At 41.2% G+C, this 21,301-nt stretch overlaps 2 protein-coding genes across 2 annotated transcripts; both read right to left on the reverse strand.

Annotated features, from left to right (window-relative positions):
• Window positions 1-2,302: 2,302 nt before the first annotated feature.
• LOC140997610 (odorant receptor 131-2-like) lies at window positions 2,303-6,740 on the reverse strand. Its single transcript, XM_073467567.1, has 4 exons — window positions 6,595-6,740; window positions 6,234-6,374; window positions 3,057-3,321; window positions 2,303-2,945 (listed from the first exon to the last, which is right to left on the reverse strand). Exons 1-4 carry the CDS (start codon window positions 6,738-6,740, stop codon window positions 2,541-2,543), a joined length of 957 nt encoding a protein of 318 aa, XP_073323668.1. The 3' UTR covers window positions 2,303-2,540.
• An 8,740-nt stretch (window positions 6,741-15,480) lies between these two features.
• LOC140997611 (odorant receptor 131-2-like) lies at window positions 15,481-19,194 on the reverse strand. The gene is made up of 4 exons (XM_073467568.1): window positions 19,049-19,194; window positions 18,703-18,843; window positions 15,999-16,263; window positions 15,481-15,885 (listed from the first exon to the last, which is right to left on the reverse strand). The coding sequence occupies exons 1-4, from the start codon at window positions 19,192-19,194 to the stop codon at window positions 15,481-15,483; spliced, it is 957 nt and encodes a 318-aa protein (XP_073323669.1).
• Between the last annotated feature and the right edge of the window lie 2,107 nt (window positions 19,195-21,301).

Consider the following 21,301-nt stretch of genomic DNA (forward strand, 5'->3'; position numbering starts at 1 on the left):
TAAACTTTCTGTCCACTACATTTTGGAGGTGAATATTGTACTTTTACTCCACTACATTAATTGATAACTTTAGTTGATAGTTACTTTGCAGATTGAGTACAACATAATCAACATATAAATTATGATTTAATGTTCAATATGAGGTCTGACGGTCGGTAAACATAATATACAGTATAAACATACATGTAAATACATCAATAATTTACTTTTACTTGTACTTTTGATACTTCAGTACTCTCAACCACAGATACTTTGAGACTTTTACTCAAGTATGACTCGTGTACTTTTTACAACACTGTATATTTTAGGGTAAAATAACATTTAGTTGATCCTTGAGGGGAAAGTCTCGAGATAACCAGAAGTAATCCTATATAAAGTAGTTAAAGTACCAAAAGTAAAAGTACTGAGTATACAGAGAGGCATATTTCAGAATATTGTATTATTTAATTATAATTATTGATGTAACATTGTGTTCATAACTTAAATGTTGAAGCTGGTAAAGGATGTTTAAGAATATTCTGATGTACTTTTACTTCACTTAAAATGCTCGACTTGTACTTGTAACTGAGTATTTCTACACTGTGGTTGCGACTTTTATTTAAGCACCAGATCTGAGTGCTGTTTCCACCTCTGCTGCTGAAGTCGATAATAAGTTTAAAGTGGTTCTTAATGGAGTTTCATATTTCCTGTAATATTCCTGAGCTCTCACAGCTCAGAGTTTAACAGCGTGTGTGGTCCTTAATAACATTTTGTGAAATCTCCGGAGTCGTTTAACGAACCCATGATGTTTTTGTTTTTTAATCACAGTAATAAACCTCTAATGTCCACGGAGACAAACTGCACTGACAGCAGGTTTCCCACTAACTACAGCTGACTTTTCACTTTTCCTCATCAGGATAAACTCAACAGAGCGCAGACGCTTCCTCTCTAATGCCCAGCAGTGCACAAACACATTAAAGGAACAGTTCACCCAAAAATGAAACAATGTAAACAATCAACAGCAGCTTTTTCTTCTCATACATCTCTATTTATTCATTAAAGCTGCATGTCATTGACTCCTGCATGTCTGTGATGATGGCTCCATCTAGTGGCCAACAGCTGGGTTTGCATCTTGAAAAGGCCTCATGTACTGTTGGCCTTTCTTTCTCCCTCATTTATTTATTTCCTAAACAGTTTACTTCACACAGCAGAACCACCAATCAGAAATCTGTTACCTTTTGTTGTCTTCCCTATGAGGTTAAGCTTTTTAAGAGAGAGACTTACGGTTAAAAATGAATGTTGTCACTGTGTGTATTTCTTAATGCTGTGTTTTCCTTAGTGGCTATACGGTGATGGAGGAGGTCATTTGCAAGTTTTTATAGTCATAAAAACTTCACCAGTCATCTTTCCAGATGGTTCAAATTCTACAATGCCTCTTCACACTCATAACAACAATAACTGACATCAGTCAACTGATTAGTTTTTAAATTTAAGCATCAGGTGTTGCACAGACATTTTTATCAATCAACCATATCGGCCCCCAAAACCACAGTTTAATGAAGAAACTGAAATCAATCCATACATGTTCTACTTTGATAAATTACCACTATGGAGATAATTGTTGTGTATGCTTTTTGGTAGATTGGTTTGTCAGCAGGATTAAACAATAACTACAGAACGGATTTCCACAAAACTTAGATGGAGGATGTGTTTCAGTCCAGAACAGACGCCATTAAGTTTTGGCCTGGCTCCAGATAAAGGGACAGATCCAGGAATTATTTCTCAATTTCATTAACATTGCAAGATAAGGCATTTTTCGAACAATTTTGTAAATGTTCTCAGGGGATAATGCATGGATCTTGATGAAAAAAAAATCAGGCGTATTTATGTGTCTGGTATATATGAGTGATCGAAATAAAAATCTGGATCAAGCAGATTGTTTGAAAGTGGGTTTGGTTTGATTGAATTAGAAGAGATGGTAGCACTCCCCATCCCTGGATTCTGAGATTTATATGAATGAAATAAAATGTAAAATATCTGTTTAAAATCAGAAATTATATTATTAATCATTATCAATTATCATTATGGTTGAATTAGCCATTACCTTAAACTTGAACTTGAATAGTGTGATATTTTTGAGGCTGTTCAGGTGTTTGGGATCATTTAAGGTAAAGTACTGAACATATTCAGTTTTTCAATAAGAACAAAGGCTAAAGCAACTGAATTTTTAATGTTTTTGTTTTTTTTAATGCATTCTGCACTGCACTTCAACAGTCAAACAGCATTTGGAGCATTGTTACTAAAGCTGGTTTACATTGTACTGTTGTATTTCATAAAAATTTGCATTTACTTTTATGGAAAGAAACTTTTACAAACTTTTTCTGACCCAAATGTAGCGTTGACCCTTTAAATCATGAGGGCCTGAAGGCATCGGAGCAGATTTTAACACAATTATGTTGATTATTCTCTCACAAACATTCCTTTCAATTAAAAACCAAAATCAACTTGTATTTTCAGATAATGAACTAAAACATGCAAAATCACTGGTGTTTTAAGGTCATTCAGTGTGAGACCTTTTTGGACCTTCTCTGGGGGCCCATCGGGTTCACCCTCTTCTCTGCAGGATAGCACCTCGAGCAGAAGTGCATCCTGACGTGGCAGCTGAATGTCTTGTCTCTGATGCCGTATATGAGCGGACTGAGCAGACGTGGAAGTATATCGGTAACCAGGTAGTTGGTGAAGAGAATTGTGGTGCGTTTCTTGGGCCAAGCGGTGACTAACATCATGGTGATGAATGGAGAAATGAAGGAGGACATGCAGATGAGGAGCTGGACTCCGTGCAGCAGGATGGTGTTACGGGCGTTTCTGGCTGAGGCCTGGTTCAAACCTGAGGCTGCCCGGGCAGTGCAGAGGACCTTCAGGTAGGTGATGAGCACAGTCAGGAAGACGAAGCAAAGCAGAAGCCCCTGAGGAGGACACAAAGGCACACAAGCCAAAAACATAAACAAACTGCTCCATGGAGTAAACAAATGGCTGACATCATACAGGAAATCAAAGATTAATAATCAATATTTCACCTGGACAACTGCCCTGTGTGTCTTGTGGAACGGTGTGCTGAAGATGTTGGAGGGGTAACAGATGACGTTTCTTAAGAAGATAGAAAGAGGCTGGGTTTCAACAAGGAAGGTGACATCTGTGACGGTGGGCAGGAAGGAGACGGCCCAGATCAGTGCGATGAGACCATAGGTCCGCTGCAGGGTGCAGATATGAACGTGATGAAGAGGTTTGCAAACAGCAATATAACGCTCGAGTGCCATGCCAGCCAGGTTCAGAGGGCTGTTCCTGGGTGAAGACAAATACGAAAGAAGTGTGGATCTCATGTGTGAACAGACATACTGAACATGTATTTGACCTTTATTTAATCATCCACCACAACATGAAGCTGATGATCTAATCTAATCTAATATTTTTTCAGATTTTTGGAATCAGTGTTTTTTCTATTCAATTGTCTATAAAATAGCCTAAATTAATTTTAAAATGTGCTACTTTGGCTCTGATGCAGCTAGCAATCTGCAAAGTGACAAGTAACTAAAGTTATCAGATAAATGTAGTGGAGTAAATGTGGAGTAGAGAGTAGCAGAAAATGGAAATACTCAAGTAAAGTGTCTAAAAATTGAAGACCTACATAAGTGCAATTCGTCAGTAAATACACTTAGTTAGATTTCTTTTATTAATGGAGAAAATAATGAGCAGATTCATCCTGCTTTATTAGATTCACGGTCATTTCAACTACACAGCCAATTACTACCACACATTTAGATGATTAGCTACGTCAAACTGACACTGGAGGCTCACCTGTCCAGGAGAAGAACAGCAAGCTCAGTGTCCTTCTTCAGCCCGATGCTATCGCTAAGCTCTCTCCACCTTGGATACGCTTGTCCAACGTTTACATACGATTTGTCCTGTCTGTTGTCACGCTCCCTCTTAGACTCTCGTTTCTCTACATCGGTCATCCCTTTTTTTTGGCTGCTTTGCCGTGTACGCTTTTGTTGGTAACTCCGGGATAGCGGCTTTTTCCTGCCGGGACGTCCGCCATTGCATCTTCACGAACGTGAATGCGGCGCGCACCGACTTTGGTCGAGCAACCAATAGGAACGCCCGAAACAGCTCGCTCTGTAAAATGAGCTGTGATTGGCTGAACACTGCCGTCACGGCCCTGATTGTTTAAAGCCTGAACACAGAGCCGAGAGGAGACAGAGGTCCAGTGTTGTGTCATCACACTGTGAATTACAACATGCTGAAAGGTTATTATTGATTTTTGACCAAAGGACGCCAGAAATAACTTACACACTAAGTAATATTTTAAATGCAGGACTTTAGGAGTATTTTAATACTTCTAAGTAAAGTATCTGAGTACTACCTCCACCTCTGACAGTGAAACTCTTCCAGTTGGAACATAAATCAAACGCACCCTCGCAGTAAAGGCGGGCTTTTGAAACATTCTAATCTCCGCCCAGCTGGGTTTTAAGCCGTTGACGGTGTTGTCGAACTCTGCTGCTAACACATTAATGCTAATGCTAATGCTACCAAGATATTATTTAATTTATCAGCTATCCTGCCAGAAGTGTCATCATGTCGCCTCAGCCAGGAAGCTTTTCGGAGGAAATAATCGTGCTCCCTGAGCTCGCTCCCTGCTGCCGAGGACCATGTTTGCTAATGCTAATCCTGTTCGTTAGCCGTCTGTCTGAAGTTTACAGTGTTGGCGGCCGTCAGTCATGTCGTCGTGTTGTTGGTCGGCCGTTGTTGTTATCAGGTACATTTTACAGCCAGTTGTGAAGACTACCAGAGGATTTACTGTCACACTGAGACCCTGAGGACCACAGCCTCACTCCACCACGACTGTAAGTATAACCTACATGTGCTAATGTTAGCTAACAGTATGAGGAATGTGAGTCCTCTGTATTTATTACTTTCTGCTGCTCTGGCATCAAAGTTAGTTCTTGCTAACTTGCTCTCTCGCTGTATTTATACACTTTAATATTACATTATTGTGGTGGCTGAGCACATTTGTCTTTTACTTGTTTGGCTGACAGTGAAATTATTATCGATAAACAGGGGGTGTAGTGCTATTTGTTTAAGGACCAAAGCATACATGTAAAAGCGCATGTGATGGGTGTTGGCATGCATGCACAGTTTCTTATTTCTAACAATTGATTCATGAAGACTACTGGTATCTTCTAAGGTGGAACATTTTCTTGCATGCAGGGCTGTAACCAGGATTTTATAAATACTGAGGTCACGTAGGCCAACTACAAGGAGCAGCATTAAAAAGGGATTGAAACAATGAACCAGAAGAGACTGACTTCTCTCTCATGCATACATGACTTATTTATTGCCCTGATATGATCCTATGGACGCCCATTTCCGCCAGTTAAAGACAAAAATATTAATAAAAACTTAGCTTTGATAAAACATATGTATAATACAAAGAAATATTCCCATTGTAAACCATAATTATGAGTCAGAAAGTCAAAAATATGACTGTTGTATGTCAATTTCAACTTTTCATCTAACAATTTAGACTTTTTAATCTAATAGTAATGACTTTAACCCATACTTATTACTTAAATCTCATAGTTTCAATTTTTTAATTTCATGTTTTTCCCATCAAGCTCAGTTTTGACTTTTTCACTTTCTCTAACTGGCAGAAAGGGGCTTCTATATTCATCACTGTGAACCCTGTGTAAAGCCTGGCACAGACACTTTTGCAGTAGGTGATAACAGAGTGAATGCAGCAAGGAGGCTGATTTAGATTCAGTTTATGCAAAGCTGCTGCTGTGCACTGTAATCACAATGTTTTTCCCACTGTGAATATTTTTGCCACTGAAAATGTCCGAGCAGAAACTCCTGCTTGACTTTGTGCACAAAGCCTGGACATGTCACGTTTTAAATAAATATAGGCCAATAGTTTGTTGGCTCAGTTCTTAAACACAGTTGCTGCTCTTAGTTACTTGTTTTATTTCCTCACTTGGAGAAATGAAAGTTGAAACTTGGAAGTTCAGCACCTACACTTGTTCTGATCTAAAGCAGGTAGTTTTCTGTTATCGGTATCAACTGAAAAACTCAAAATAGTCCACCCCAAACTAAAACATGTACTCTATGCAGTGGGAATGTCAGATCCAAGAAAACCCCCAAAGCACATATGCAGAATAGTTGTGTTAACACTTTAAGTTGAACAAATAACAGACACCTACTTGCTCGTAGTGACTAAGATGAGCAGCATGAAGCAGCAGGGAGCCAGTTTCAGGGGAATGGTGTATGTCATGATCTGCAGCGCCACAGAAATTGTCAGCATGATTATGTCATTGATAACCAAGTGTATGTACAGCACATACCTGCAGGAGAGACGAGCACAGCAGCCAGCAAGGAGAAGATAAGACAGGAGAGGAAAAAATAAGAAGAGAGCAGGGTTCAGAGGAAAGACGAGTCACCATCACAGCATTTGGCAAAATATCTGAAGGTACAAGAGCAGAAATCTCATCGCTTTAACTGTAATCATCTTCACCTATCTCTTCATCTATTTGTGTGAGAGAAAACACATGGTCCTCGTATCACCTGGGGTCTCTCTGGAAGACATGGCTCTTGAAGTAGGTGTAGACAAAAGTTCCATTGATGAAGTTGATGATGACGGCGATAGCAATGGTGATGAAGTTCTTTAAGAAAGCTTCACTCAGGCTGTCCAGACGTCTGGTTGAGTTCATATCGCACCTCGTCCTGCTTAGTCCTGAGAAACCAAATCTCGGTTCAGATCAAATTGGAAAAAGAGCTGTCAGTGTCTCAGATATTGTTGAGTCAATGAAACCGTCTGAGTTTAGTTCAATTAAAAATCATCAATCATGAAAATTGTATGGCTAAGTGCAATATCCAAATCACAGAAGCCTCAGTTGTTTGATAATGGTAAAATACGTGAAGGAAAATCATTATAATGAAGTACTGCAGTGCTGCAGAATGTCCTGGCCTACAAATCTAGTTATCCAGACGTAAGAAAACATGTATGATCAATAGAGACTCCAACAAATGTCACAACATCATGATGTTATAGTTTTTTCAGTGAGAATAAAAGCTGTGATGCAAAAATGATGAGTTACACTAATCCTGAATCACATCTGTCAAAATAATGGCAAAAGATTTTAACATATCGTGCAGCTCTGAGTTCCCCAAAAGAAAGAAGTATAATTACATAAAGCTCCAACTAACAGTTATTTTCACTGACAATCAATCTGCTGATTATTTCCACAATGAATCGCTGTCTGTAAAAAGTCAAACAATTATGAAATATCACAATTTCCCAGAGCCCAAAATGATGTCTCCAAAAACTCACAGACTCACTTACAGAAAATTCTCACATAATAAAAGAAACATTATGCTTTGAATATGACTGAAACGGTGAATTGATTATTGAAGTTGTTGACAATAAATTTTCTTTTGATTGATGAATTGATTATCCTAATTGTTGCATCTCTGATTTAAGAGGAAAAATAGAATAACATTGAAAATAGAGAAAAAAAACAGCCCTATTTATGGTTAGATAGACCTGTTATCTCTGATTGGAATAAAATATCACATTTTCAAAGTTATGAACAAAAGAGTTGTTTATCATTACATTTTGTAATAAATGACACAATTAAGGCAAAGCAAATAAAGAACAAATGGACTGTTTTTGAAAAAGGCTGCAGATCTCAGCTAGATTCAGAGCACTGTCTAACTTTTTAACAAACGTTGAAATGGAAAGGTAAATTAAGAAAGTTAAACTTACTTCAATGCCACACTGGTCTGGCCTATGATGAGATATCGTGCTGACTGTCTGTGAGTAGTGAGAGCAACAAGAAGAGATGCTGTTATATAGATTTCTATGATGATAATTCAGTGAGATGATGCCGTCATGGAGAGGTGGGAGTCACTGAGGAGGGTAGATTTCTATTTCAGTGTTTGAAATTTATGGATGTATGTATTATGGATTTAGTGTTTTGTAAAATAAACCTCTAATCATGTCGATCATCTGCTACTATAACCCATTATCAATCCAGTACCATAATCTAATCCAGAAAAAGTTAGTTCATCATAAATCTGTTGTGTTTGGCAAGTGTGTGTGGCTCGTGCAGAAGGTCTGATTCTTGATAAGGACTGCAGCTAATGATAATTTTCATTATCAATTATTATCAATCCACTGACTGTTTTCACTATTAATGGATTAATAGTTGAGTATATGTCAAAAAATGTGAACGATGCTCATCAAAATTTCCCACAGACCAAATGACACCTTCAGTTTTCTCCTTTTTGTTGCATCTCTATTCTTGGTCGTTCAAACTTTTTCATCCTTTGCTTGTAGGGTCAGCTGTTTGATAGGAGAATTTGCTATTTTTTATAATCATTTTAAATGTAATGATTTTGGACTGTTGGGCATTTGAAGACATTGAAGAGCTACACTGTGATGTTCATCTTTTTATTTATTATATTAACATTTTATTGACAAAACAACTAACCAGTTAATCCAGAAAAAGGAGAGGGCATTGCTTTTCAAGTTCAAAAGAAGACAACACAATTGTAACTTGCAATATGTGTTCCACAAGTGTTGTTATTAAATAAATAAATGTTATTAGAGCTATGAATAATAAATCATCCCTCTTTGCCCACTACATCTTAGCCTTTTTACCCCCAGGGGTGAAAACACTGCAGGTTATGAACTTATTTTTAAAGTACAAAAAATGTTAAATTATTATCCGGTATCAGTATCGGCCGTGAGAAGAAAATAATTATTGGTTATCGGCTCCATATCGTGCATCCCTACTTTCCACCATGATCACAGTCTTCCTTGTGTGGATTAGTGGTATAAAACTTTAGACTGGACCCAGGAATGAGTCTGCAGTATGTTGTTAGCCTTAAAGGGTAACTCCACTAATTTTACCCATCAAGTGTGTTTACAGCTCTTGGGGAGTACTACTCTATCCATCCATCCATTTTCTTCCGCTTATCCGGGGCCGGATCGCGGGGGCAGCTGCTTGAGCAGGGACACCCAGACTTCCCTCTCCCCGGACACTTCCTCCAGCTCCTCCGGGAGGATCCCAAGGCGTTCCCAGTCCAGCCGGGCGACATAGTCACTCCAGCGTGTCCTGGGTCTTCCTTGGGGTCTCCTCCTCCCGGTGGGACATGTCTGGAACACCTCCCGAGGGAGGCATCCAGGGGGCATCCGTTACAGATGCCCGAGCCACCTCAGCTGGCTCCTCTCGATGTGGAGGAGCAGCGGCTCTACTCTGAGCTCCTCCCATGTGACAGAGCTCCACACCCTATCTCTAAGTGAGCGCCCCGCCACCCTGCGAAGGAAACTCATTTCGGCCGCTTGTATCCGGGATCTTATTCTTTCGGTCATGACCCAAAGTTCATGACCATAGGTGAGGGTAGGAACGTAGATTGACCGGTAAATTGAGAGCTTCGCCTTTCGGCTCAGCTCTCTCTTCACCACGACAGACCAATACAACGACCGCATTACTGCGGCCGCCGCACCGATCCGCCTGTCAATCTCGCGCTCCATCCTTCCCTCACTCGTGAACAAGACCCTAAGATACTTGAACTCCTCCACTTGAGACAGGAACTCTCCCCAAACTCGGAGGGAGCAAGCCACCTTTCTCCGGTCGAGAACCATGGCCTCAGACTTGGAGATGCTGATTCTCATCCCAGCTGCTTCACACTCGGCTGCAAACCGTCCCAGGACATGCTGGAGGTCCTGGCTCGAAGGAGCCAACAAGGCAACATCATCCACGAAAAGCAGAGATGAAATCCAGTGGCTCCCAAACCAGATCCCCTCCGGTCCATGACTGCGCCTAGAAATTCTGTCCATAAAAATAATGAACAGAACCGGTGACAAAGGGCAGCCCTGCCGGAGTCCAACATGCACCTGGAACAGGTCTGACTTACTGCCGGCAATGCGAACCAGGCTCCTGCTCCGGTCATACAGGGACAGTACAGCCCTTAGTAGAGGGCCCCCGACCCCGTACTCCCAGAGCACCTCCCACAGAATGCCACGAGGGACACGGTCGAATGCCTTCTCCAAGTCCACAAAACACATGTGGACTGGTTGGGCAAACTCCCATAACCCTTGAGCACCCTGCGGAGGCTATAGAGCTGGTCCAGTGTTCCACGGCCAGGACGAAAACCGCATTGTTCCTCCTGAATCCGAGGTTCGACTATAGGCCGAATTCTCCTCTCCAGTACCCTGGAATAGACTTTACCAGGGAGGCTGAGGAGTGTGATCCCCCGATAGTTGGAACACACCCTCCGCTCCCCCTTTTTGAATAGAGGGACCACCACCCCGGTCTGCCAGTCCAGAGGCACTGTCCCCGACTGCCATGCAATGTTGCAGAGATGTGTCAGCCAAGACAGCCCCACAACATCCAGAGACTTGAGGTACTCAGGGCGGATCTCATCCACCCCCGGTGCTTTGCCACCGGGCAGCTTCTGAACTACCTCAGTGACTTCAGCTTGGGTGATGAATGGATCAACCTCCGAGTAAACAGTGTTGGTGAAGGGCTGCTTCCCCTTCCTGAGGCGCCGGATGGTTTGCCAGAATTTGCTCGAGGCCGACCGGTAGTCCTCCTCCATGGCCTCCCTGAACTTTTCCCACACCCGAGCCTTTGCTTCTGTGACCGCCCACGCTGCAGCACGCTTGGCCTGCCGGTACCCGTCAGCTGCCTCAGGAGTCCCCCGAGCCAACCAGGCTCAAGAGTAAAGACAGGGCCACCAGGCAAAAGCCTGCGAGCCCCAACGCCGGGCCTGGCTCCAGGGTGGGGCCCCGGTGACGCCATTCCGGGCGACGTAAACTTCCTTGTTGTTATTTTTATCATAGGGGGCTTTGGAACTCATCCAACTGCTCTTAGTCTGACCTGTCACCTAGGACCTGTTTGCCTTGGGAGACCCTACCAGGGGCATTAAGCCCCGGACAACATAGCTCCTAGGATCATTCAGGTGCTCAAACCCCTCCACCACGATAAGGTGTCGGTTCAAGGAGAGGGTCGGTTCAAGGAGAGTACTACTGTATATGTAAAAAGAAAAATATTATAAAGCCTTCTGTGGCTCCAGAGGAAGGTGCATGTAATCTGATAAATTACCTCCAGTGATGTTGCTCACTGGCTCAGTTACATTGTGGGTAATGTAGGCACCCGATTTGGAAAGTAGTTCACTGCTCTGCTTAATACTCCTATGTCACAGCTGGACTCATTATGGACAGTTTAAAACAAATGATCAAAATTTATACAGCAGAATCAGAGATATCACCTTTTATATTCCACACATTCTACTTCAAAAACTTGTGCCTACATTACCCAAAATGCAATTTAGCTGAGTGACATCAGCAGAGGCAATTTATCAGATTACATGCAGCTTCCTCTGGGGCCACTTATTTTCACATATGCAGTAGCACTCCCCAAGAGATGAGAGCGGCCTGAAGGGGAGGAACCACGAAGGCAAGGATGCACAGCAGCAGCTGAAACAAAAGGACAGAAAACATTTAGTGGTAGTGATGATGGAAATATACAATCTTTACAACAAACAGTGAACCTGTGAGTCTCAGGTAGCTCAGGTCTTTAAACTTGTACAAATGTGGAATTAAACCTGGCAAACAAATATTATTATTTAGAAATGCAACAATTAGTTGACCAAAAAATTTTTTGCCAACTATTTTGATAATCAGTGAATCGCTTCAGTCATTTTTGAAGCAAAGGTGTCAAACATTTACAGCTGACTGTAAATTGCGATTGTATGGACCCAGTAGTAGACCGAATATTGTCATTCAATTCATTATATTGTTACGACTTGGCATTACGGTTATGAGACTCTTATTTAACTTTGCTAAACATTTTTGAGGACATTACAAGGTTTATTATGTGTGTGTCTCACTGTAGCAGTTACACTGTTAGATATTGTGCTCAGTTAGTAAATTATGAACTTCTTGCTCCAGGAAACAAGGAGCAGATCCGGCTTCTACCCCCATGAAGAAACGACCAGGCCTTTAGAGCTGGAATATGCCGCTGCAGCAAGCATTGGACCGAGTGACAGTGACAAGTAAGTCTAAAGTGGCTGAAGATCTCAGTTAGCTGTACTTTGTAAACCGTGTACCCTGTGAAAACCATGTGGCTGTTGAAAATGTTTGTCTCTGCAGTCCATGTTTTTGCTATATGACAATATAAAATCATTAGTTTTGTACACAACTGTTCCTTACTTTCCTCCTACAATGCCTCTTCACAGTCATAACAACAATAACAATAATCAGTCAACTGATGCTAGTTTTTTAAATTTAAGCATCAAGTGTTGAACAATTTGCACAGACATTTTTATCAAACAGCCATATCGGCCGGCAAAAATGCCCCCAAAACAAAATCAGGACATCAGGTAAGAACAGAGTTTAATGAAGAAACAGCTGTTCTGTAATCAATCCATACATGTATAATCTTGGATAAATGACCTCTATAGAGATCATTTTTATGTACGGATTTTGGTTGGTTGGTTTATCAGATTACATGTAAACTACTGAACAGATGTGTGTCAGTCCAGAATAGACCACATTAAGTTTTGGTGTGGCTCCAGATAGCCAGCCAGACAGAGCACAGGAGCACTGGTGAATAGTTCCTTTAACTTTTTTAAGGGTGCGTCAGGTTCAGGGGTCCAAACAAAGGGACTGCTGGTGGAGGTTAGATGGGTTAGGGGGACTGCCACCTTACTGTAGACATGGATGAACCTTTTATAGAAAGTGGCAAAGCCCAGGAAGTGTTGTAGCTGTTTAAGGGAGTTCGGAGGAGGAGGGCAGGCAGGGATGGCTGAGTGAAGGCAATGAGAGGGGCAGAATACACTCAAACTGGAGATGGTGCAAGTGTTCTAACTGATGTGAGGACCATGCAGTTTGAGCCAGGGGAGACCGAGAACAACAGGTGAAGTGGGGGAGGGAATAACATGGAGCTGGACCCGCTCATGATGATTACCAGAAATAACAGGTTCACAGGTATAGTATGGTGAGTTACAGTGGCTATGAGTCTGCCATCTCAGGCATTAACATTATCTTACAAGGGGTTCCACTGGGGTCTGAGTCTTCTCCACTCATTCAGAATCTGCAAAGTTGTCATCGGCACCGGAGTCGTTCATCTCCCCCACTCTCAGAAGTCAGAATGCGAAAATCTACAGAATGAGAAGCTAGAGGCTGGGAACCCTGTTGTAAAGACATAAGGCGTTTGGAAGCCTCCTGGTGCTGACTTACTCTCCCACAAAGCTATGGCCTACTGTCCTGCCCTTCCTCTCAACAAATTCATGACAGCACCTGATCATGTCTGACCACTAAGGCTTCTTGAGCGCTGAGTGCTTGTTGAATGGCGTCTGGGTCTGCTGGATCCATGTTGGCCAGATTGCTCTGTCACGAATTGTAGTGGTTTGAAGTTGGACCCAAAAGTGGACACCAAGACAGTGGATAGGTAAATAGGAATTTATTCAGGAAGCTCAGGTAAAGAGGTGGTGGAGGAAGGCTGAGGCTCAGAGCTAGGGCTCATGGTACTGGAAGGCAGAGGCTTTGGTCGAGGCTCAAGTGAGTGGCAATATTGGATCCACAGAGGGATCTGGCTGGTGGCTGAGGAGCAGTAGGCTGAGCAGCAGAGTGACTGTGGAGCTGCAGCCTAGAATTGCACTGGCTCTAGGAATGACATGGATTGCAAAAGTATGCCTTGAAGAAACAATGTAACAAATGAGTACAAAGTCACGAGTAGTACAAGAGGCCAGCCAACCCTGGAAGCCATGCCCAAACTGTGCAAGAAAACCTCAGAGCACACAGACCAAAACCAAACACGAAGCACAGAGAAAACACAACGTCCACAATCATGACAGTGGATTTGGTTTGATTGAATTGAAAGGGACTGTTAGTGGAGGTATACATTCTATTGAGTGCCATTCTAGCACTCCCCATCCCTCGATTCTAAGATTTATATGAATGAAATAAAATGTAAAATATCTGTTAAAAATCAGAAATTATATTATTAATCATTATTAATTATCATTATGGTTGAAATGGCTATTACTTTGAACTTGAACTTGAATATTAGGTCACTCAGACCTGGTAGAAACTTTGGATCATACGCCACCCAACTGAATATTTTTCTCTCTGAGAATTTGTAAATCTTTGACTTCCATTTCTATATCTTTCCACCTTGCTTCATACTCGGGTATGCACCAACATGCACCAATATCTTCTTGATCCCGCTGTTCTCTTTCCTCTTCTAAACCACTTCTGTTGCATAGTCATGGTCAAAAATCAGCTGCCGCCCTTCCACAACGATTTTCTTTTGCCAAGCTTTTTTTCAGGACCATCTCTTTGACGGCAAGTTCCAGAAAGTTAACAATCATGGACCTTGGTGGCGAGCTGCGGTTCGGCTTTTGGGCCAGCGCTCTGTGCGCGCGTTGGATTTGCAGGCTGACATCAGGTGGCAATGAGAGCTCCGTTATGAGCAATTTTTGGATGTATGTGGTGGCAGAGTCACCTTCTTTATCTTTGGGTAATCTGAAAATACAGATATTTTTTCTCCTATTCCTCCCTTCAATATCCGTCAGCTTGTCTTGCAGTATTTTCTGTTGTTTCAAAGATTTACACAGCGCGTCTTTCACCTCCATATTCCACGTCTCCATCTCTGCGATGCGTTCCGTGTGTGTGTGTGTAAAATTTTAGTGTTGGCAGAGAGTTGCTGGAATATTTCTTGCTTTAGCTCATTGATTTCAGACTTAACATCTTTCGTAATTTGTTCTTTGCGTGTGGCCAAGTCTTTCTTCATCTCTGTTTTGAGGTCGTGTATCTCTTTACTTATTGCATCGAGCGCATCATTTCGGTTAGCGGGTTAGCATTAGCCAGATGCTCGCAGCTTTCATCGTTTTGGCTCATTGTATTTGGATTAGGTCCTTTCTTAATGTCACGTTTCTTCTTACTTCTTGTTGCAACTCCCCCGCTCATTGAATCTGATTGATAAGTGTTCTTTTATGAATTGTGGGGAGAAAGTTTTAAGCTAGCTATCGGGAGAAAAAGTTCACGTCGCCATCTTACTCACCGACCGGAAGTCCTCTCACATATTCAGTTTTTCAATAAGAACAAAGGCTGAAGCAAATTATTTTTAATGTTGTTTTTTTCTTTATTTATGCATTCTGCACTGCACTTTGGAACATTGACAGTTAACAGTGAAACAGTATTTTGTAGCATTTTTACTAAAGCTGGTTTACATTCATAAAAATGTGCATTTACCATTATGGAAAGAAACTTTGCGTTGACCCTTTAAAACATGAGGGCCTGAAGGCATTGGAGCAGATTTTAACACAATTATGTTGATTATTCTCTGACAAAAATTCCTTTCAATTAAAATCCAAAATCAACTTGTATTTGCAGATAATGAACTAAAACATTCAAAATCACTGGTGTTTTAAGGTCATTCAGTGTGAGACCTTTTTGGACCTTCTCTGGGGGTCCATCGGGTTCACCCTCTTCTCTGCAGGATAGCACCTCGAGCAGAAGTGCATCCTGACGTGGCAGCTAAATGTCTTGTCTCTGATGCCGTATATGAGCGGACTGAGCAGACGTGGAAGTATACCGGTAACCAGGTAGGTGGTGAAGATAATTGTGCTGCGTTTCTTGGGCCAAGCGGTGACTAACATGATGTTGATGAATGGAGAAATGAAAGAGGACATGCAGATGAGGAGCTGGACTCCGTGCAGCAGGATGGTGTTACGGGCGTTTCTGGCTGAGGCCTGGTTCAAACCTGAGGCTGCCCGGGCAGTGCAGAGGACCTTCAGGTAGGTGATGAGCACAGTCATGAAGACGAAGCAAAGCAGAAGCCCCTGAGGAGGACACAAAGGCATACAAGCCAAAAACATAAACAATCTGCTCCATGGAATAAACAGAAATGGCTGATATCATAAAGGAAATCAAAGATTAATAATCCGTATTTCACGTGGACAACTGTGTTGTGTGTCTTATGGAACGGTGTGCTGAAGATGTTGGACTTGTAACAGATGATGCTTCTTGAGAAGATAGAAAGAGGCTGGGTTGCAACAAGGAAGATGACATCTGTGACGGCAGGCAGGAAGGAGACGGCCCAGATCAGTGCAATGAGACCATAGGTCCGCTGCAGGGTGCAGATATGAACGTGATGAAGAGGTTTGCAAACAGCAATATAACGCTCGAGTGCCATGCCAGCCAGGTTCAGAGGGCTGTTCCTGGGTGAAGACAAATAAAAACGAACAAGATTTGATTTGTTCATGATTTGTTCAGATTTACATTACAAATATGAATGAGGTGTGGCTCTCATTTATGAACAGACACACTGTACATGAATCTGCTTATCTAACCTTAATTGCTACTCACTTTGCAGGGACAATTTGTTTGCATGTTGCCCCTGCATACAACTGGTGCTTTTTTGTTTTCACTTTCACCATACCCCTTCTACATACATACTAATACTGATCAGCCACAACATTAAAACCAGTGACAGGTAACGTGAATAACATTGATCATCTCATCACAATGTGATGTTCTGCTGGGAAACCTTGGGTGCTGGCATTCATGTGAATGCCACTTGACACGCACCACCCATCCAAACACTGTTGTGGACCAAGTACACCCCCTCATCACGACAACACTACCCAATGGCAGTGGCCCCCCAGCAGGACAATGTGCCCTGACACACCGCAAACACTGCTCAGGAACGGCTCGAGGAACATAATAAAGGGCCCAAGGTGTTGACCGGGCCTCCAAATTCCCCAGATCCCAATCTGATTGAGCATCTGTAAGACGTGTTGGAGCAGGTTTGATCCATGGAGGCACCACCCCCCAATATACAGGACCCAGAGGATCCACTATAAAACGCCCTGGTGCCAGACACCACAGACATTATATATATATATATATATATATATATATATATATATATATATATATATAAAAAAAAATATATAAAAAAATGTGGTGTTGTTTTGTCAGTTAGGTGTACTTCTTTATGATGCCTGCGGAGCTGTCCTGACATATTTATTGTGTTGCCTGTGTACGTGTGTGCTAGGTTGGTTCGGCCGTGTGGGAGTGTCACTCTACGGCCCGTGTGTGTTACGTGTTGTGAACACCCGCTGATCAGTTTGCTGAAAGACGAAGCTGATATGTTGTTATGCTACTAGCATGCTGGAAGCACTAGTGATTGTTTGTTCTCATCGATGGATTAAAAATAACAGTAAAGTCATTACTGTCATCACTGTGTTTTCAACCGAATCGAAGTGAAAGTAAAACTTAACGTTACACAGTAATGTCTGTTGTTTTCCCTCTGTAGTAGTTATCCATGCTAAATAACATGCCCTGCTACTGACCTGTTGTACTCTGGTTATGATCTCTGGTCATGTCTCTGCCACAGTAGGTTAAACATGCTGGTCGTACAGTGATCGTTGGCATCCACAGTGTTTTAAACTGTTGCACAAAGCCAAACTGATTACATACACTTTACACACGATTACTTTACACTCCACTGTGGCTTCAGTTGTAGTCTGATCTCCAGCTTATTTTATTGGCCATCGCAACGTGATGACGGGCTGCGTTTCTCTAAAAGTTGACTCCGTCTCAACTATTTCGACGTGCACCGCTGCAGCCAAAACCGACTACCCTCATTAAAATGAATGGGAAAACCTGCGTATTTGCCGCAACACCAGATCCAATGTGAATCCACTCACCGTTCTACGACATGCACTGCGTGTTTTTTTTCCCCCTCTTGGCACACCTGCCAGACACTGGGTGCGTGGCTAAATCCTTGATTCCACCTTTGATTTCAAAGTTCGAGATTGTGACGTCATTTCGATCGATATCGGATTTATAATCAAGATCCTGACACCCCTAATAACTATGACTTCTTATCTCATAATTTTGACTTTTTATCTCATAATTTCTACCTTGTTTCTACCTTGACTTTTTATCTCATAATTTCTACCTTGTATCTCATGATACAAGGTTTCATTATCATGATTTACCATGGGAATATTTTTTCATCAAGCTCAGTTTTCACCTCATCCTTTTCTTTAACTGGCAGAAAGGGGCTTCTATATTCATCACTGTGAACCCCGTGTAAAGCCTGGCACAGACACGTTTGCAGTAGGTGATAACAGAGTGAATTCAGGAGGTAGGCTACAGTTTATACAAAGCTTCTGCTGTGCACTGTAACTTTTGTCATAATGTTCTGTGAATATTTTTGCCACTGAAAATTTCTGAGCAGAAACTCCTGCTTGACTTTGTGCACAAAGCCTGGACATGTCACGTTTTAAATAAATATAGGCCAATAGTTTGTTGGCCCAGATCTTAAACACAGTTGCTGCTCTTAGTTACTTGTTTTTAATGTGTAGGTCGGTGAAATGCAGCAGAGTAATCAATATGCAAACTATGAACATTATTTCCTCACTTGGAGAAATGAAAGTTGAAACTTGGAAGTTCAGCACCTACACTTGTTCTGATCTAAAGCAGGTAGTTCTCTGTTATCGGTATCAGCTGAAAAACTCAAAATAGTCCACCCCAAACTAAAACATGTACTCTATGTAGTGGGAATGTCAGATCCAAGAAAACCCCCAAAGCACATATGCAGAATAGTTGTGTTAACACTTTAAGTTGAACAAATAACACACACCTACTTGCTTGTAGTGGCTAAGATGAGCAGCATGAAGCAGCAGGGAGCCAGTTTCAGGGGAATGGTGTATGTCATGATCTGCAGCGCCACAGCAATTGTCAGCATGATCATGTCATTGATAACCAAATGTATGTACAGCACATACCTGCAGGAGAGACGAGCACAGCAGCCAGCAAGGAGAAGATAAGACAGGAGAGGAAAAAATAAGAAGAGAAAAGGGTTCAGAGGAAAGACGAGTCACCATCACAGCATTTGGCAAAATATATGAAGGTACAAGAGCAATCTCATTGATTTGACTGTAATTATCTTCACATATTTGTGTGAGAGAAAACACATGGTCCTCATATCACCTGGGGTCTCTCTGGAAGACATGGCTCTTGAAGTAGGTGTAGACAAAAGTTCCATTGATGAAGTTGATGATGACGGCGATAGCAAATGTGATGAAGTTCTTTAAGAAAGCTTCGCTCAGGCTGTCCAGACGTCTGGTTGAGTTCATATCGCACCTCGTCCTGCTTAGTCCTGAGAAACCAAATCTCGGTTCAGATCAAATTGAAAAAAGAGCTGTCAGTGTCTCAGATATTGTTGAGTCAATGAAACCGTTTGAGTTTAGTTCAATTAAAAATCATCAGTCATGAAAATTGTATGGCTAAGTGCAATATCCAAATCACAGAAGCCTCACTTGTTTGATAATGGTAAAGTACGTGACAGAAAATCATTATAATGAAGTACTGCAGTGCTGCAGAATGTCCTGGCCTACAAATCTAGTTATGCAGACATAAGAAAACATGTATGTTCAGTAGAGACTCCAACAAATGTCACAACATCATGATGTTATAGTTTTTTCAGTGAGAATAAAAGCTGTGATGCAAAAATGATGAGTTACACTAATCCTGAATCACATCTGTCAAAATAATGGCAATAGATTTTAACATATCGTGCAGCCCTGAGTTCCACAAAAGAAAGAAGAAGTATAATTACATAAAGCTCCAACTAACAGTTATTTTCACTGACAATCAATCTGCTGATTATTTCCACAATGAATCGCTGTCTGTAAAAAGTCAAACAATTATGAAATATCACAATTTCCCAGAGCCCAAAATGATGTCTCCAAAAACTCAGACTCACTTACAGAAAATTCTCACATAATAAAAGAAACATTATGCTTTGAATATGACTGAAACGGTGAATTGATTATTGAAGTTGTTGACAATAAATTTTCTTTTGATTTGATGAATTGATTATCCTAATTGTTGCATCTCTGATTTAAGAGGAAAAATAGAATAACATTGAAAATAGAGAAAAAAAACAGCCCTATTTATGATTAGATAGACCTGTTATCTCTGATTGGAATAAAATATCACATTTTCAAAGTTATGAATAAAAGAGTTGTTCATCATTACATTTTGTAATAAATGACACAATTAAGGCAAAGCAAATAAAGAACAAATGGACCATTTTTGAAAAAGGCTGCAGATCTCAGCTAGATTCAGAGCACTGTCTAACTTTTTAACAAACGTTGAAATGGAAAGGTAAATTAAGAAAGTTAAACTTACTTCAATGCCACACTGGTCTGGCCTATGATGAGATATCGTGCTGACTGTCTGTGAGTAGTGAGAGCAACAAGAAGAGATGCTGTTATATAGATTTCTATGATGATAATTCAGTGAGATGATGCCGTCATGGAGAGGTGGGAGTCACTGAGGAGGGTAGATTTCTATTTCAGTGTTTGAAATTTAAATGTATTATGGATTTAGTGTTTGTAAAATAAACCTCTAATTATGTCGATCATCAGTCTACAATAACCCATTATCAATCCATTACCATAATCTAATCCAGAAAAAGTTATGAAAGCTATGAATAATAAATCATCCATCTTTGCCCACTACATCTTAGCCTTTTTACCCCCAGGGGTGAAAACACTGCAGGTTATGAACTTATTTTTAAAGTACAAAAATGTTAATTATTATCCGGTATCAGTATTGGCCGTGAGAAGAAAATAATTATTGGTTATCGGCTGAAAAAAATCCATATCGTGCATCCCTACTTTCCACCATGATCACAGTCTTCCTTGTGTGGATTAGTGGTATAACTTTAGACTGGACCCAGGAATGAGTCTACAGTATGTTGTTGGCCTTAAAGGGTAACTCCACTAATTTTACCCATCAAGTGTGTTTACAGCTCTTGGGGAGTACTACTGTATATGTTAAAAAAAAAAAAAAAAAAAAAAAATACTATAAAGCCTTCTGTGGCTCCAGAGGAAGGTGCATGTAATCCGACAAATTACCTCCAGTGATGTTGCTCAGTGGCTCAGTTACATTGTGGGTAATGTAGGCACCAGATCTGGAAAGTAGTTCACTGCTCTGCTTAACACTCCTATGGCACAGCTGGACTATACATAGGGGCTGAGCAGCAGAGTGACTGTGGAGCTGCAGCTTAGAATTGCACTGGAAGGAACTGTTGGTGGAGGTATACATTCTATTGAGTGCCATTCTAGCAATCCCCATCCCTGGATTCTAAGATTTATGTGAATGAAATAAAATGTAAAATATCTGTTAAAAATCAGAAATTATATTATTGATCGTTATTAATTATCATTGTGGTTG

This window comes from Pagrus major, chromosome 6 (genome assembly GCF_040436345.1).
Source record: "Pagrus major chromosome 6, Pma_NU_1.0".
NCBI classification, from domain to species: Eukaryota; Metazoa; Chordata; class Actinopteri; order Spariformes; family Sparidae; genus Pagrus; species Pagrus major.